The sequence below is a fragment of the Boleophthalmus pectinirostris genome, unplaced genomic scaffold, assembly GCF_026225935.1.
Source record: "Boleophthalmus pectinirostris isolate CB_2022bp ecotype Guang Dong unplaced genomic scaffold, ASM2622593v1 HiC_scaffold_23, whole genome shotgun sequence".
NCBI lineage: Eukaryota > Metazoa > Chordata > Actinopteri > Gobiiformes > Gobiidae > Boleophthalmus > Boleophthalmus pectinirostris.
In genome coordinates, this window is record NW_026571207.1 from 15,379,654 (window position 1) to 15,398,802 (window position 19,149).

Sequence of the window (19,149 nt, forward strand, 5' to 3'; positions counted from 1 at the left end):
GGTTGTACATGAACAAAAGCAGGTAAGACCTAATAGTAAGTAGTTGCTATGGCTAAGTTCAGTCTTTAAAGGGCCCATATTATACTATTTTTTGACATATGTTATAATATTTGTGTTTTGTTTCATTCACACATGTTTAACATACAAACCCTGAATATTTAGGCTGACTTCTTCTCTCACACACACAATTTTTTTTTTTTCCCCACCTTGTGATTTCATCTGGTAATACAAGAAGTGGTAATAAAGGCAATATAGGAACTCCATACACTTTCACTAGAATCATTTGGATAATTTCGGCTCTGGAAATTCCAACCTCTACTGAGCTAAAGGTAAAATATAGCTGTTAACTTGAAAACTACCACTACATGACATCACAAGGTGGAACAGAGCATTTTGCGCTTTGGAGATGTAGACAGAGTAATCATGCAGGATTACTCAAACATGTGTGAATGAAACAAAACACAACTCCGGATATGCTTTTGTGAAGGTAACACCGTTATAACATGTCTAAAAGATCACATGAGCTTTTAGACATTAGATTTGCGTAACATAGGACCTTTAAAAAAAGCATGCAAGTCAATGTAAAAAGTCTGTAAACCCAACATGTGTGTGTATTAGTGTGTGGGTGAACAGGTGGGCGATGCCTTACTGGTTGACTTCTGGCTCAGTGCCCAGAGCTTTAAGACTGTCTGAGCCTGGCACTGTATGAGCCTGAGGTGGTTGGCACAGTCTTTGGGAGCAACATGAGAGGCCCTAGTCCAGCTCACAGTGTGTTTGCCATGTTTCTCTCCACTGTAACAAGGTGACAGACAGATTTTCACACTAACTCCAGCCTGGGTTAAGTTCCATGGGCTGCTCTGACGTCCATCAATAAATAATGGTGTTGCTACAGTTCTGTTTTTCTTGCCCAGGCAGTGTTTTGTCACATTGAAGCTTGAGGCAACAAACTAGCTGTCTCCAATATCTGCACTATGTTCCTTGAAGGTCCTATGTACACAAAATTGACTCTTGTGAGCTTTAAACCATGTTGTAATGTCATGTAATGTTGTTATCTCGTCTCAAAACATACCTGGAGTTGTGTTTTGTTTCATTCACATGTTTGAGTAAGCCTTTATTATAAGTCTGTTTACATCTCCAAAGATCAAAATGCTCTGTTCTCCTTGTGATGTCATGAAGCAGTAGTCTTCAACATCTACCTTTTACCTTTTGTTCAGTAGAGATTGGCTGAAAATGTCCAAATGAGTCTAGTGAAGGTGTATGCAGTTTAAAAACAATGTGGAGCACTTCCTGTATTATGACATCACAAATCTGTTTGAGAGAAGAACCCCTAAATATTTATGCAGGGTCTGTGTGTCATGTGTGAATGAGACAAAACACAACTCCAAGTAATTTTAGGATGAGGAAGATCAGAAAATAGTATAATATTGGCCCTTTAATATGTGTTCATGTCAAAGTGTTTTTTGCATTAGGGTCAATTGGAAACAAGACAATATGAAGGTCCACACTAGGGGGCTGAATCTGGAAATAAGTTGTTAAAGATGCACTCTAACCTTTCTGGTGGAGAGTTGCTCATTGCTTTGTCTAGAATGTTCCACAGTATGGCATTTATCCTATCTATCTCTATGGAGACAAGCACACAACTTGCACTTCAGAGTAAACTCATTGTAAGCATGCTACTGTCCAAAAATAATAAATCCTTCCATAAAATTACACCTCACATTCTCTTTTTGTTTGTTCTAGGACTCTATGGATAGTGTTGATCTGTACCTGTTCTTCAGTACCTGTTAAAACTGCAGTTGGCTCACGCTTGTTCTATTTTTAATACTTTTTGGCTTCTGATTGCGCTATATTTTAAAACAAATAAGTGAACAAAATCTTTTATTATTTTTTAAAGCTATTCCTCTTACAAATTATATGTAACATTTAATATTTATTGTCTCATTTTCTATTATTACTGACTTCAAAGCAAGACTGCAAGATGAATCACATCGAAATCACAATCTGAGTGGAAGAAATTAGAAAATAGCAAAGGCTGCATATTTTGAAGTACCATAATTTCCTCCACAAACAACAATGTCCTGCTTATTCTGCATAAAAAACTTCTCCCCTGTAGTCTAGGCCTGTGCAACCAAGCTGTTGTGGTAATACAGGATGTGCTCCATTGTGTTTTTTAACTTTATACACCTTCACTAGAATCATTTGGATAATTTCAGACCTGGAATTGCCCATCTTTGTTGAGCGAAAGGTAAAAGGTAGCTGTTAACTTGAAAAATACCGCGACATGACATCACAAGGTGGAATAAATTATTCTTTGGAGCTTTGAAGTTGTAGACAGATGAATATACCAAGATACGAATGAAACAAAACACAACTCTATGTATGTTTTGGGAAGGTAACAACATTTTAACCTGGCTTAAACCTCACAATAATTGATTTTATGTAACATAGGACCTTTAAATCTTGAGTGGTTTATTCTATGCAGTCTTAATGAATGTAAAATGCAAATTGGGTCTCTGGAAAAACCTCCCATGAACCTGAGCTTTGATTCAGCTGTATTTCTGGACTGTAGCATTTCCTCTTTAGGCTGACTGCAGTGCGGAGGGCCTTCATTCTGCTCTGATAAGATCTCATTGGACTTTAACTAAAAGCCTGTGAATGGCCCCCGTCAGAACAGTTACTGATAAAAAGTGATTAATGGCACAAATTACTCAGTCGTCCTTTAAACCCGAGGCTGCCCTGGCCCCTACTCACGCTCACATTAAAAGTTAAGATATAAAAGGTACAGAAGTGGACATATTGCTCACTCAACCCAGCTACGAAAAACTAGCACAATTCACTTCATTCACAAAAGCATCCATGCGTTGTGACCTCATTTTGTATGTTTTGGTTTTTACACAATGAAATGCCAGTGTGTGTTTGAACGCGCAGAAGTGCAGAATTACTACATTGCAGTGACATGACGCTGGGGTGTTCTACATGTCTTTCTATGGCAGAATGTTAATCGGTTACCATGGTGACCCGTTAGCAAATACTGTTGAAATGTTTTTAGATTGTCTGAAAACTCACGTTAAACAGCACATTTTCAGGAAACTGCGATCAATACGAGCGTTCATGGTCCTGTTTAGGTGTTTGATTTTCAACAAAAATGTCAAAACTGAAAAACTGTTGATCATAATGTTATTTGAGAAGCAAAACAAAAAAAACAAAACAAACAAAACAAACAAAAAAACAAACATCAGATCTCCTGTTGTAATGCCAACTAAGTCAGTTCCTTCTGGTGAGATTGTGATTAAAATAAAGCACATATTTAAGTCTAACAAAGCTTCAGACAGAGCATGCCTTCAGTTAGCATCACCCCCAATATCTTAAGATATTTTTTTTTAAAAGACCACATCATTATAAAAGCATTTAAGGCAGTGGTAACTAACAAACATATTTCTTTACACTGACTGTATACTGTATACTGGAGGAACAAGTCAAGAAAGACCACACTGTGAACAAAGTTTGATGGTTTGGGCTTTCATGAAAGTTAAAATAGAGTTTCAGTTTCTTGAAAATTGTCTTCAAATTCTGTGCTATTCGGCTATATAGAGCCTAACTACGGTAACTATAGCCTTTGTAACATATTGGACTTATCTTTAGTTCACAAAGTACTGAGCTGGAATTTACAGGCCTCTCTGTATTTAATATTTGAAAAATCTGTATTACATGGCACCTAACGGCATGAAACTTAATGAAAGTGGATTAAATTTGCTCTCCATATGGGTGAGACATTTACATACCAGGGAGGATTTATTTTTATTTTATTTGATCCATTTTCAAGTTAGTAGAAAATACATTACTGTAGTTTATTGTTGAATCATTCCTATATTTCTTTCGTGTTGCCTAAATTATATCTAAAGGTGCACTATGTCATTTTTCTAAAAGAATGTACCCCACCTGCTTATCTCCGCGGAAATGTTATTACTTTGCCTGGAGTTATGGACAGTGTGGTGTTAAACTTAACTATGCAGAAAAGCAGGAGATGCACCAGGATGTGTTACAGGTCAGATCTGTGAATAGGCAAGCCCACTTACAGAAAGACTGTGTGTGTTTTTAAGGATTTTTTGAGAGATAGAGAAAAAACTTACTTAAATAAATGCAAGAGTGATCATTTTTATGCCATATTGTGGAACATTCTAGGTAAGCAATAGTATCTCCATGCAGACAAGCAGGTACTGTTCACTCCTACTGAAAAGTTACATTGTCCATAATATAAAAGTGCCATCAGAAGTTGAGATGTGCTCAAAACATATTAAACTACACACATAGGCCTGTCACAATGAAAACTGTTAATGTGCGATATATTGCTGAAGTAAATATAGATGATAAAGGATAGCGATGTAACAATAACCGAAATATCGTGATATCGTATCGTCACATTTCTCACAGTAATATTGTGGACCATGACAATATATCGATTTACAAGTATCTTTGCTTAAATTAAGAGTTATGGTGCAGCAATAGCTAAAAAAAGACAGAGAGAACTACATAGACCATGATCCTTTGCTCCATTTCAGTGTAGACTACAAGAAGAAATAACAGTTCTAAGCACTTTTAAATCTTATTTCTTTGGATTAAATCTTGTCAAGGCATTTTAAGAGGAAAAAGTTGCATATTCACAGTTCGCAGCTGCAGTTTGCAGCCTTAACAAAATATCGCATTAAATATTGTACCTTGAGATGTGTATAGTGAAAATATCGTACAGAGAGATTTGAATATTGTTACATCCCTAATCGATTTCGCAATAAATATCGTACCATGAGATTCATACCTTGACGATATCGTGTCGTGAGACTTGGGTATCGTTACACCCCTAATAAAAGATAATATTGAAACCAAACCCTGAAGCAGGATTAGCACCAATTAAAAAAACAATTATAAAAGTACAACATAATAAAAAAATATCAGCTGCAATAAATAAATAACAAAATGACACGCTGTTACTTAGTTTGCATCGGTAATGAGTCATTGAAGTCATTAATTCAAACTTGGCTCAAATCTAATCATATAGCCAAAAAATAACCACCAAGTTCTTAGCAGTGCAAAATATATTGTTCCATCTGTCATACAATAAGTCAATATAGTAAAATGGCACACTCAAAACAAAGGTGAGTTGTACAGCATGCCCATACATCGCAATTTCCCCCCAAAAACTCATGTCTTTTGTGACCACAGAGGAGGCCCAGTCTGATTCCAGCTGACTTCATTACGCTTGATTCAGGCTTTTATCTGTGCTGAAGTGGACCATTAAGCGTGAGCACGGGGGTAACTGATCGGCTAATCTCCTCCTGATTTATGTGCCAGGGAAATGTGAGGACTTAAGCTAGCATCCACACGCATTGATTACTGACATGGTTAATTGGCTAAAGCTACTGGTACTCGGAGACAGGCTTATTGGAAATGTCAAACGAAGCAGCTCATTTGCATTGCTGATGTATGGCGTCTGTCCCGGGCACACACACAGTTGTTAAGCAAAGGCCTGGGAACTCTGCCTCCAATTTGCAACTGACCATCTGGACTAGTGGACACTGGCTTGAGAAGGAAGACACGCACTCTTCTGTTTGCAGGTTTAGGTCATGCAGAGAGATTTTGTTTCATAAGAAAAACTGAAAACAGAACTTCTTCGTGAGTTGTAGTTGATTGAAAATATTTGGCATTGTATAAAATTAAATTCATTTTTTGAAAGTGAATGCTATTTTGTGGTGGATTTACCTTCAGTATGTGCAGATGAAGGCAGCATGAAATTGAACATTTATAAGTATTATGATTTGAGAGTTAGAATAATAGGATTCACTTGGCTTCGCTGCAGGTTTTTGCTGTGGAATGTATTTTTAAGAATGAATTGCATGTAGGGATGACATACTCTTGAAGGTTTTGTTTTCACAGAATTTGTTTCAGAATGCAATTATTAGTTTGCTTATTTATTTGTTTGAGTATACGTCAGGTATATTACAATACACAAAAAAGATATATATGTACATATATCGGTACCGTACACTGGTGCTCAAAAGGAGTGTGTTGAAGTCCTACCCCTCACTTTTACACTGTCATGTTTACATTATTGTATATTGGCATAATATGAAAACGATATTTATTAGAATATGTATATTATTAGAATTTCTTTAAAGAAACCAGCTGTGATGCATAAAGGGACTCTACGTAAAAGTTTAAGGAAATTGTATACTTTTGTTATAGTTGTTAGTAATGTGTGCAAAAAACAGTGCAACTGAACGCATTCTGGTGTTGACTTAACTTTTTCATTGATTAGGTTTGTACAGCTTTTAAAAGATTCTAACAAGTATTGAAGAAGTCAAAGCCATCATGAACACGCCTTGTGTCTCAATCAATTCACAATTCTGCCTTGTTAAATGTGTCCATAGATCCAGTCGATAGAACAATGTGAAGATTAATTCACTGTGATTTAGAGTAGACATGTGCTACTAAGTTAGGACTGTTGCCATAGCAGTTAGAAATAAAATAAAATATTTCCTTTTCTGAATACTAGAGTCATCAAGTTGCCTGTAACAGGAGGCTGAAACCTGTGAATAGTTATTTTCTTTTCTGCAGTATTATGGCAAGGACAGTACAGCCTGCAGCACAGGCACGTTTAAAGACATTACTTCTTCATTCAGGCTTGACAAAGCTTCTCAAATTGCAGAACTGTTGTCTGGAAATCCAGAATTATATCTCTATATTTGTTATACAGATGCTGGTACAACGATGAGTCTGGATTTTTCCAGGAAAGCCGAACAGGTCATAATTTATTTGTTCCTTAAGGTCGTGGTAAGCTGCTGCCCTGGGGCAGACTGACTGAAGCAAGGCTATCATTCTGTGGTATAGGCACTTGAATCTTATGCACTTGGTTCAATCATTGTTAAATCATTGTTTTTATTTTAAGGACACATGTTATGCAAAATGGATTTTTTGAGCTTTTAACCATGTTTTAATGTTATCCCTGTGTCTAATTGCTTTGTCCCTGCCAAATAAATATCTAAAAACATACCTGGAGTTGTATTTTGCTTCTTGTACACTTGTTTCATTAATTCATTAATCCAAAGTTGTCTCGATTTGCATTTTGTCCGGGTAGTTGGGTTATAGATAATAATTGTCTCCTATGCAGATTTTAAGCCCATAAACTATCACCAGACTAGTACGGGGGTTCACAGTGGCATGGCACTCTTAGCATAGCATTCACATTGTCTAATGGCTTCATTTGTAGATTTCTAATTGTTCATTCCCGGTGTTGACACCAGTGGGAGCTCAAACACCCAAATGCCTCATTGGAAACCTCATTTTGAAGTTAGAAAATGTGATAGCCACAAGAATGCATACAGTGTGTTCTTTAACTCACTAAATCCCACTCCCACATTTGTTCTCCCACAGCTCTGTTAGAGGTGATCGTGGCTGGTAGAGACTGCTTGGTGGCAGGTGACTCGTGCTCCAGTGATGAGACCTGCAGTCCTCGCTTACGGACCCTTCGACAGTGTGTGGCGGGGAATGGTAACATGAAGCTGGGCCCTGGGGCCAGGAGCCAGTGTGCCAATGCAGTGTCTGCCCTGCTCTCCAGCCCCTTACACGGCTGCCAGTGCAAACGAGGCATGAAGAAGGAGAAGAACTGCCTGAGCATCTACTGGAGCCTGCACCAGTCTGTCATACATGGTGAGGAGCTTAGCAGGGTCACTGAGTTTATATCACCACAAATACTGAAATATTTCTGGCCTAGTCTGATTTACACAGAATTCCTAAAATACACATTAACTAGGGTTGTCAAAAGTATTGAAAATCGACTATTAAACGATACTAAAACTAGTATTGAAACTACTTCTGCTTCTACTGAAACATCTGAGCAGGTATCGGAAAAAAGTCAGAAGGACGGAAACGAACCTTTCCTCAATAACGTGAGCTGTTTGCACACTAGCTAGTCAACGTTTTGGTCTGATCTATTTTCTAGAGAAATGAGACACAAAATGATTGGAGTTACCTATGCATGCCAATGTAGAGGATATAACAAACATGATTCACCTGGATTAACAGAGCAGATGTTTTCCATGCAGGACTGAACCTGGTGGAGAGTTACCCCTATGAGACAGTGCATAAGGATTACGACTATGTCCGGCTGGCCTCCATCACAGCTGGTAAGTCCATTTACCTTCATTAACCCGGCTTCATTTACTCATTCCACCACTGATGATGCTCTTGTATTCAAAGCCTTTCCCTGGAAGTGAGCCCAAGGCAAAACAAGGGCCCTAGTGTAATGTACATGCACTACACATCTAACTACTGCACAGTATTTCTCAGTATTGTATACATAAGCGCTATTTAAATTGACTTGAGGGTTATTAGTTTTCTTTATTTTTGCTGCTCAAGGCTGCTAAAAAAAAAAAAGTTGAAAGATTCTTGTAAAAAGATACAGTCTTGAGTCTCTGAAGTAGGCATTAAAGATAACAAAATATGAAACTGAAGCTGGTATCGTGCAGTGGACACCAAGCATGAGAAAACATATGACATGTATGGCCCATTTTTCAGATGGTTTCCAGACTCTAGAATGTGATGAATGATGATGTACTCCCAAATGCGGGGCAAGAGTTAAATTTCCCTATTGATTGTACATGGTGCTATTCTCAGAAATATTGGTCCTTGTCATTTCTATCAGTGCCTAGACCCAGGAACAAAAGTAAACATAACATTCAAACACAATTCATTCATTATTGACAGTGGTGTAGTGGGGATTTTTGTATTGGGAGTACGCCATTCGTGGGGAATAAACCAAGACTAAACTAGGACTAAACCAGGCACAAACCAGGACTAGACCAGCACCAAACCAGGACCAAACCAGGACCAAAGCAGGACCAATCCTGGACTTGGAGAGAGAGAAAGAAAGAGAGAGAGAGAAAACCCTGAGCCTGTGGAGTAGGGTCTACGTGACGCACCTGTGAGCCCATCCCGACACTCAGTCCTGGTCTAGTTCTGGTCCAGTCCCTGTTCAGACCCAGTCCAGACCTGTCCCAGTCCTGTTCCAGTCCCACAGCACAGTACTGGAGATATCATGAGCCTATGCAGGTTGTTTCCACCATTGCCAATAACTCTAGTTTTTTTATATCTCACATTGGGAGAAGTGGGTGGACGGTGTACCCCCGCATACCACACCCACTACACCCCTGATTATTGACCCATAGAGCGTTATGATCATCTCAAACACAGCAATACAAGGTGGTCTATATTTTAATGACAATTTGTTTGAATTTCACTTTCTCCTAAATTTGTGCGTGGGTTCTCGTGTTGTTTTTCGTCAGTCTAAACTAGAGTGAAATTTGGTGCTTTGTTTGGGAGTCAAATCTGATTTATTTGGAATGTTCATTGGAAATTGACAGCAGTTCTTTTCAGTTCAACCATGAAGATTTGTCGTAAAGAAAATATTATAGAACAATAAGAGCACAGAAGTTCATTGTAAAAACTCAGTACGTGAGGAGTGTGGCTATTCCTTTTGTCAATACACACCAGCATTAGATTTAGATTTAGACAAACTTTATTGATCCACAAGGGAAATGACTTGGACCCTGTAGCTCACACATTACAATATATTATAATAACAAAGAGAAAAGTAGCAATAAAAATAGCGACTGGTGTCAAATAAGGCATAATTATATAAATGTATCTGTAGAAGACAAAATAAAATAGAAAATAAGTAATAAAAATATCTCAGCTAGATACAAGAGGTCAAAAGGAGAAACAGTGAAAAGATGAAATAATGATTGACATTACATAAGATTATCTCTTACATTAGGGTGACCAGATTTCCAAAATCAAAAACTGAGACATCTCCGGCTTGTGGTGGTTGGTAGGTAATAATAAAATTGTGAAACAAGTGTGTAATTAAGGAGAATTGTTCTGCACTCGGCCCATTCATGAGTCAGTATAGTCACATTTTCTTTGTGTTTTGATCCTTTCGAAGCAGCTTTTCTGTATTTTACCTAAACAAGTGACAATTTATGCCTCTCTTTACTGTTGCAGGGATCAAATTGGTTGAAAACATGTCCATCTGAGGTCATTTCTTGTGTAAAACTGGGACAAATCACTGGTTTTGGGTAAATCTGCTAGGACAGGGGACACAGGGCTCAGAACTGGGAGTGTCCCGGGTAAATAGGGACGTCTGGTCACTGTATGTTACATAAGAGTGAGTGCAGGTGTATGGAATGTAGCATGAACATAGACTGTATATAAAAATGAACACAGCTTAAGCGCTAGCTAATAGGAAGTTTGCATGCGGCTCTTACTGCTCTTTCTGACCCCGATTCCCATTGACTTACATTGAAATACTGTGGTCCCTGCTCTGTAACTGCTGCAGTGAGCCTTTTCATTTTGGTCTTAAAATGTTCGTATTAACCCATTCTACATAATCCCAGTGTTTTCTGCTATTTCGTCAAAACCTCAAAAATATGACTCCAAATTCGATCGTGCTTCATTTGAGTGGAGCTGAACGCTGTGGGTGCTCACTTAGTCCACTTTTTTATAGTCTGTGGGTATATATGTAGTCCTGTATGTCTCACTGTTTGAGTGGAGCTGTGAGCCTGTTAGTTAGGTTAGGAGACCAATTATTGTGAGCCCATTCTAAGTTATCTTAAAGTCTGACTAACGCCACTGCTACACAAAGACTCTTTATGCCTATGTCTCAGCTGTTGACAGTTTATAATGAACAAGGCGGAATTAGAGATTTTTAATGTGACATTCACACATATTTAACAGACTAATCCTCTTTTGAGACTCAATTTGCAGTCATCCAAATGTTTTAATAATGCTACAATGCTACATGACTTAAGATTTACTTTGAGACGCCAACACAAATTTGTTGGTTTAAAAAAGCTTTCCTCATAGCAACCACACTCTCATTTTTTTTTGTACTCTCATTTTTATTTATTTTTCTGTAGATTTTTTAAATTAAAATAAAAAAAACCAGTTGTTTTATGTGTGGGATACTTCAGTTTGAGGCTTTGTTTTAATAAGGTATTTATTATGCCTCAAAATTAGCTAGACACACCTTCCTTTCTAAACACACAAGTGCCTCTGGTAAAGTATTCATTTCATTTGTGTACTGTTTAACTTCTTGTCAGTGGCATGCACCTGCAGCTCTCTGTTCACTGTCGTATCTTTAAATGTTTATTCATTTTAGCATGAATTGGCAAAAACCTCATAAAGTTAAAATTGGACAGAAAGTAATTACGCTGTTGTTGTGACAATGAACACAGTTGCACAAACATATAAACCTGAACTCTTATGAAACAAAATGAGCAGCAAAAAATAACTCATCACTGAGCTATGTACCTCTTCAAACTCGCAAATGATCACTTTTTTTTGACTTGACTTCCACACAGACTCTGAGGTTGGCATGACAACAGTTAACCGTTGCTTGGATGCAGCGAAGGCCTGCAATGTGGATGACATGTGCCAGAAGTTGCGTACAGAATACGTCTCCGTGTGCATCAAACCCACGGCCAAATCGGGCTTGTGCAACAGGCCCAAGTGCAACAAAGCTCTCCGTAAGTTCTTTGACCGTGTTCCTGCCGACTACACACACGAGCTGCTCTTCTGCCCATGCACTGACACGGCGTGTGCAGAAAGACGCAGGCAGACCATCGTACCCAGCTGCTCCTACGAAAGTCCAGAGAAACCCAACTGTCTCACTCAGATGCGGATTTGTAAAGCCGACTACGTGTGCAGGTAAGAGAAGGTTCATAGTTTGTGTTTTTAAAAGAATCCGTACTGGCAAATCCACAAATGCTGAAGCTTTTCATAAATTGTTGAATAGGACTACACATTTGACATATATATTAGGTCTGCAAGGATTAATGAACTAGTTGTGACTAGTCGACTATGAAAATTCAATGTAGTAATATTTTGAAAATCGTTATCTGGAGAATTTTCATGGCAAAGACAGAGATTAGATTAGATAGATTAGATATACTTTATTAATCCTTTTCAGGAAATTACTTTGTTGCAGTAGCTCATTTACAATAATTGCAAAAACAACATTTATGGGTACATATTAAAGGTGCACACACACACACACACACACGCATACACACACGCACACACAAACATTAAATCTGTGCATTAAATCATTTTATCACAGCAGGAACAAAATTCTCTGAAAATATGAGAGAAAATATATTATTAAATGAAAATGTCAAAAAATAATAAACAATTTCTGATTTTCATCATCATTTCTATTTAGAAGCCTTCAGTCAATACAATAAATAATGATAATGGATTTAAAAAGTCTCAATAGAAATACAATAGAAATAATTGGTTGACTCGTCAACTATTAAAATGAATTCTAAAAGTCCTTTTAAACTGACAAGAATGAAGTGGCTTACCACCAAGTGTGGAGAGAATGAATAATGCACTGTAAAGCACTTGACACATGACTGGCTATCATGAAAGGCACTATATAAATCTAAAGATTCATTTAAATTAATTAATTAACCCATTTACCATAAATTAGGATAAAACATCTGAAAACACCAATTAACTGAAAGTCCTACCACAGACCTACACTCCATCCCTATTTAAAAACTCTGGGCACTTTATAATGTAGTGCTGTCAAGTGAACTCAACATATTGCCTTTCATTTATTCAGTCTGTCCCTCTGTCAGCAGTAGATATTAAAGTCATCTCTCACATGTCTGCACTAGCTTTGTTGTTAATGATCTAATTCCAATTCGACTAACAAATCCTCTTGCCACCATCTTGATGTAGATCTGCACATCGCCTGGGCCCGGCTGTCACAATCACTTCAGTATCATTTTATTGTTCAATAACTGATAGATCAACTATACGTGTTTCAGGCACTATAAAGGAGCTTTTTCTTTTGGAGCATTTAAGCTGTAGGGCTTGTTGAGGTAGAGCAATTAACATGACTGACTGATTATAAACACTATCTACCTTTTCATTACTGTTGCTGTTTCTACAATAGAATTCACTTCAAGTGTTACTGGATTATCCTGCATCAGTGTTACTGTGTCATACATAGTGTGATACACAGTACACAGCAATGCAACCAAACTGTAGTTTAAATTGTTGCAATTAGCAAATCGAAAGACTGATATTATTTAAAGCAGACCTATTCAACAAAATTGACTTTTCAGAGAGTTTAATCATGTTATAGTTATTTTTTTAAGTAATTCATGCAGGTTTGAGCAATCTTTAATCGCCTATTTTCAACAGACCGTTTTGCAGATTAACCACCGTATGCACTGCCACTAGGCATATTCTATTGGTCTGAACTTACTTCATTCTCCAATTTTATTTTCTTAAACTGTGATACATGCAGGATTCATCTGCGGTGTGTGGAGTTATACGCTGCTTTTCCGACATGCCACTGTTTAGACATTGACGTCTAATTGTCAGTGTAGCAGCATAAACTATTTTTCAAGTATCCCACTACTTCGATTTTGTTTTTTCCATCTTCAAAGTAACAGCACTTTACTATTTTTCTAACATTCCACTTTTCGGACATGAATAATATTAATGTGATAGCCTATTATACTCACTCATACCCAGAATGGCATGTTATCCACAATACAAGTGATAGCCTAAGTGCAACATTCACAGCATCATGGACATCATGGACTGTTGTAGAAATGCTGAGTGGTCATTAAACAGATAGATTCACAGGCAATTCTTTGTTGAACAGTGCATTTTTTCATGCTTAATTGCAAGAAGAGCCAAATAAATGTTGCGTAAGAGTCACATAGTTGTCAAGTAGACCTATTGCATCTATGCATGTCAGAATAACGATACTAAAAAGTGTCAGAAAACCAGCACGTCTAAATAGAGGAATGCTGTAATACTGGCATGTCTAAATAGAGACATGTCGTAATAAAGGGGTGTCGGTATAGGTGGCGCACCCAGCATGTAGTCATTTTGGTACGAATGAAAACAAATCCATGGCTCGCTAACATGATGTGCAGCTATCGATTGGAGGTGCTGAGGTACCACAGTTTTCAAATGCGGAAGAAGTCAGGAGGCTTGTTTCTTTTATTAAGATGTTTATGAATAAAATGTGTAAATTATAACATAAGAATCCACGGGTGTCACAGATTATAACTATATACCATTGTAAATCTAACCATAAATGCAATGCTTGTCATAAAGATCATAATTCGATTTTCATCTCAAAGTAGTTTCAAAAATGTTACCATACAATTGAATTGACATACATGTTTGAACCATAGCCCCAATAGATAACGCCTTGTGGAAAACCAAACAGCTACTCAATCAACAAAATGGGCCTCTGTTTTACCCCTAAAGCTCTCCACCTCCATGGGTTAGAAGGCCCCGGAGAGTCGGCTGGAATAACACATTAAATATTTAGCACAGATAAAGAGCCAGATGGATCAGAGTTATCGCTCATTGCTATCTCTGGTCATGGCCATTATTTTTCACAGGCCCATTACACTCAGAGGGCTTTACTAATGATCCTAGGTCTGGAGGGATGAAATATATTACTCTTTCTATCACTTCTGCATTACACCCCAATGCCTTCAGTCTTTATCATATATATACCAAGAGCGTATACCCAAACTCTTAATTAACAGCAAAGTGCAAGTATCATATTGAGAAGGCTAAAAAACTTAAGAATATGTTCTTGTACTAAAAAAGGTGATTGTTTGTAGGTCTCGCCTGGCACAGTTTCAGTTCGACTGTGCTCCATCAGAGACATCCGCCACGGGCTGCAACGCAAGACAACTACGGAGCCTGTCTCCTCGCCTACACAGGGCTCATTGGTACGTTTACACTATCACTAAGAAGTTGGTCTAAATTTGTGCACCGGAAAAACATGCAGTTTTCATACAGAAGTAAACAAATGCTTCTTTCTTATTCTCAAAAAAAAAAAAAAATTAAAAAATTAAATTTTACAATATATAAAATGTAATGTTGCATATTGCATAAATCAGAAACAAATGTGGAGGAATATTTTGAAAATTAAGTCTTCTTGTATTTATTATGTATATATTTGTTTTGATTTATTTTGTTTTTTCACTAGAAGGACATACCATGTTGAGAATGCCAAATCTTGTTTGATGGGAGCTATGCCGAGTTGGGGTTAGTTAGATTGGAGACCTCCGGGAATACCAGGTGTCACAGTGGGGTGGCAATCTAGTGCATGCTCTTGTTGTGTCCTTAGGCAAGACACTTGCTTAGAATGGTGGGTGTGTGAGGGTTGATGGTGGTCTGAGGGTCTGATGGTGCAAATTGGTAGCCTTCCTTCAGTCTCCACCCAGGGCAACTCTACAGCATACACAGTGTCTGTGGTAAGTAAAGCACATTGGATGTCTTGAAAGGTGCTGTATAAAGCAAATAAATCAAGTTCTTTCCCCATTGATACTTCCGTGTAAAAAAAAAAAAAAAGCTGCAATCATGTAATTATTATTCATTTAATTACAAACTTGAACACAGACCTATTTTAATTAGCTGTAGCCATATAACTAGCTAGCTTAAGAGTGGCCTTTAAAATGGCTAGCTATTTTTCTGAAACCCACTAATCAGTAAGTTGTCTTATAGGCAGTGTATTTAGTGAGAAGGAAACTGGATGCAAAAAGGAAGCATTTGGGTAAAGCTGTAAACAGTAAGCAGTGCCAAAAGTAGCACATTTGTGTCAGAAAGTGCATAATAAGTGGTGCTTGCAGAGGTGTGTTTAATTTGCTTTATAACAGTCCATAAAAAGAGCAGGCTTTGCTTTGCACACTGTGGAAAGAGGAGCAAACCCAACCTAATGCATTTCAACAAGCTCAAATGGTGCCCCTCAGCACAAACACACACTTGGCATTTTCATTCCACTCTTGTATTTATTAAAGTGCTTCAACAGCCTCCTCCGCTGCTATGTGGGAACGTCACATCTTAACACCGGACACTTTGGTGATCGCAAATAATGAAAAAGAAAGTATTGCTTTTCGACTGTCATGTGTCTCCTAGTGCAGTGTTTATTTTGCCGGTGAGTTTTGGACATATTTTTTGTCCTTGTAATATTTTTGCTGATGAAAACTTTATAAAAGATTACAGATGTTTTCTTTAACTAATTAAAACAAATTGAAAAGGAGGGTAGCGAAAACTAGTCCAAGCTCCTAATGAATTTTATTATAGCCTTATTCCTTTTCAGTGTGATGCCAAAACAAGACCACGTCCAAACTCAAAATCTAATACACAAGTCTTTACACATATGGTAGGAGATGCATGAAGCAGTGCAATATGAACATGCACCATAGAAATCTTGAATCCATGTTAAAGTGTTATGTTTTGTTTCATTCACACATGTTTGAGTTCATTATTCTATTCATCTTCATCTCCAAATTATTCTGTTATATATAGTTTAAAAATACATTGGAAAACCTCCTGTATTAACCACGTGACATCACAAGGCGGATCATCACATGAATCCTCTATCAAAAAAGTTAAATTGTGCAACTTTAAAGGGCATATATTATACACATATGTTATAATGTTTCTTCATCAAAAACATACCTGGAGTTGTGTTTCATTTAGTTTCATTTGCACAATGCATTTAGGCTGAGTTCTTTTCTCAAACTGAAAACATCCTTTTCCACCTTGTGATGCCATGTGGTAATACAGGAAGTGCTTCATTGTGCTTTAAATTCCATACACCTTCACCGAATCATTTGGAGAATTTCAACTCTTGAATTGCCAAGCTCTACTGAACAAAAGGTAAAAGGTGTTAACTTGAAAACTACTGCTTCATGACATCACAAGGTGGAACAGAGCATTTTAAGCTTTGGAGATGTAGACAGCCTACTAATGCAGGATTACTCAATCATGTGTGAATGAAGCAAAACACAACTCCAGGCATGTTTTTGATGAGATAACAACATTCTAACATGACTTAAAGCTTCTAAGTATTATGTAATATAAGACTTTTAGTGTTTATTTGTTATCAGAATGAACACTGTCCTAATGTAAAAATAACACTGCCTCCATTTGGTCAGTGAGAAAGAGCCTCAGACAATAAACCCTGTGAATAACAAGTGAAAAGAGAATGAATATTTAATTCTCTTGGCCTTCTGTGCTCTCTGCAGGAAGTACAATAACTCCCAACTATGTGGACAACTCCACGTCCAGTGTGGCCCCATGGTGCACCTGTGCCAACAGCGGCAGCCAACGCGACGAGTGTGACGACTTCCTGGGATACTTCGCTGACAACATCTGTCTCCGTAAGTTTTGAAACCCCCAGTAATGCTAAACTGACACAAAATGATATTACAACACATACACATTTTCAATACATTTATTCAATGCAGATTTTTTGGAGGTGTGCTAAATTCATTTATATTTAAAACCATGTCCGCTTTGATTGACAGCTTGATAGAGTGGCAGCATCCATCACAGTGTCTCAGACCTTAGGGTTACTGAATAAAAATACATTCAGACAAGCCAGTCCAGCTCAGATCAACCCATTATATTTTCTAATTTAGAATAAAAATTACAACTAGATGTCTGATTCAATCTTAAAATTAAATGTGTGCTAATTATTACCCGCAATAGCCCGAACAAAATAATACGGGATGAATGAAAGATTTTAATTCTGTATGTAGATCCTTAATGGCCCTGTACCTGATTTTACTCAAAAACATTTAGCTATGGTTCAAAGTTATTCCTCATTTACATTATGTGTTCTGGACATACTAATTATTCTCTGTTCAAAAAACAAAACAAAAATAAAAACAAAAAACCCAACAACTTTCTAAAATGCAAACCATACACAGCAGACTTATTTTGACCTCAGGAGCTGCTTATACAATATATCTGTACTGAGGCAAATTAACAAACGTTGACAATACATGAAAAAAAAAATAATAATAATAATTGGCTACAGGTGTTTTACTGCTTTGACTGTCACACACAATATAGCTCATGAATGAAGACTTAGTGGTGCAAAACGAAGGATGGTAACTTGTAATTATTCACTTCAATGTCTTCTATTTTAACTCATTGCTCAGAGTATATAGATTTTCATATAGCGTAGGTCTAAACTCATGACTCATCTGTCTCAGGAGGAACAAAAAATAGCAATAAGAGCAAAGAGCGTCATAGGCCTAGTTTAAACGAGGCCATCAATTTTACACAATGACTGAGAGAATGTTATGACTTGGTACAATACTTCATAGTGTCTATATAAGTACATGAAGTTTGACACTTCTGGTGACTCATGTGGCAAGACTCTCCAGGAGCAACAAAAACTAATGAAGGCAACTAGCATCAAGACCCCAGGTTACATGAGGCCAGGCATCACTAATACACAAATACACACATCCACACACTGATGTAGTTCAACTGTTCTGACACTGTCACTGGACATCTCCGCAGCCTGCAAAAACAACAATGAATTTGGGTCGCAAAGTAAACCTGAGCAAGAATAAGGTACACAGATAAAATGCCTTCTGAATTAACTTCAACTTCATGCAAATTAAACCATTTTGAAAGTTTTAATGGTTGTCACAACAAAATATTAAAATTACAAATTCTATCTTGAAAGAAACTGCATGCAAGACTTTGATTTTAAATACCATAAATATGACCTAGCTGTTCCCTGATATGAGGTTGGCATGTGCTAATCAAATATAGCTTTTACTGTAAACAATGATGTCCTTTTTATTTTGTTATAATTTAGTGTTTTGGTTCTCAAGACGATTTTCCGGTCAGTAAGCAGAATGAGACACACATGAGTCTCTTTAGGTTGCAGTGCTGAAATCCAGGTGGCTTACACCTAAAATTTCTCTCTCTGATCTGGATGGTCACTACCTAAACCCCAGCATCTGTAGCCAACCATGAATCAGTGCTAGTGCAGCCTCTGCAACTTAGTGATTGAATTCTGGAGGTTCTGAGCTTTTACATGAGGCATTGCCTGTTCATATACTGAAAATGGGAAAATGTGTCTTCTCTCTGCAGGTTAAGACACTGGTAAGCCAGGTGCAGTTGTGACTTTAGTTCTGTTTTACTGTAAGAGCACAGGATACATATAGTTTCTTTAAAGTGTGTGTTTTTTTTTCCATGTACGTGAGAAAAATTTGCTCTGCCCCAGATATACTGTGAAGTAGC

The 19,149-nt window shown here is 37.4% G+C and overlaps 1 protein-coding gene across 1 annotated transcript in view; it reads left to right on the forward strand.

Moving 5' to 3' along the window:
• Positions 1 to 19,149, forward strand: part of gfra4b (GDNF family receptor alpha 4b) — a 47,857-nt gene that overhangs the window by 20,722 nt on the left and 7,986 nt on the right. The window contains 6 exon segments of the mRNA XM_055159008.1: positions 7,426 to 7,701; positions 8,097 to 8,177; positions 11,412 to 11,757; positions 14,715 to 14,778; positions 14,780 to 14,825; positions 17,130 to 17,264. Of these exon segments, the coding sequence (XP_055014983.1) occupies positions 7,426 to 7,701; positions 8,097 to 8,177; positions 11,412 to 11,757; positions 14,715 to 14,778; positions 14,780 to 14,825; positions 17,130 to 17,264 (948 nt within the window).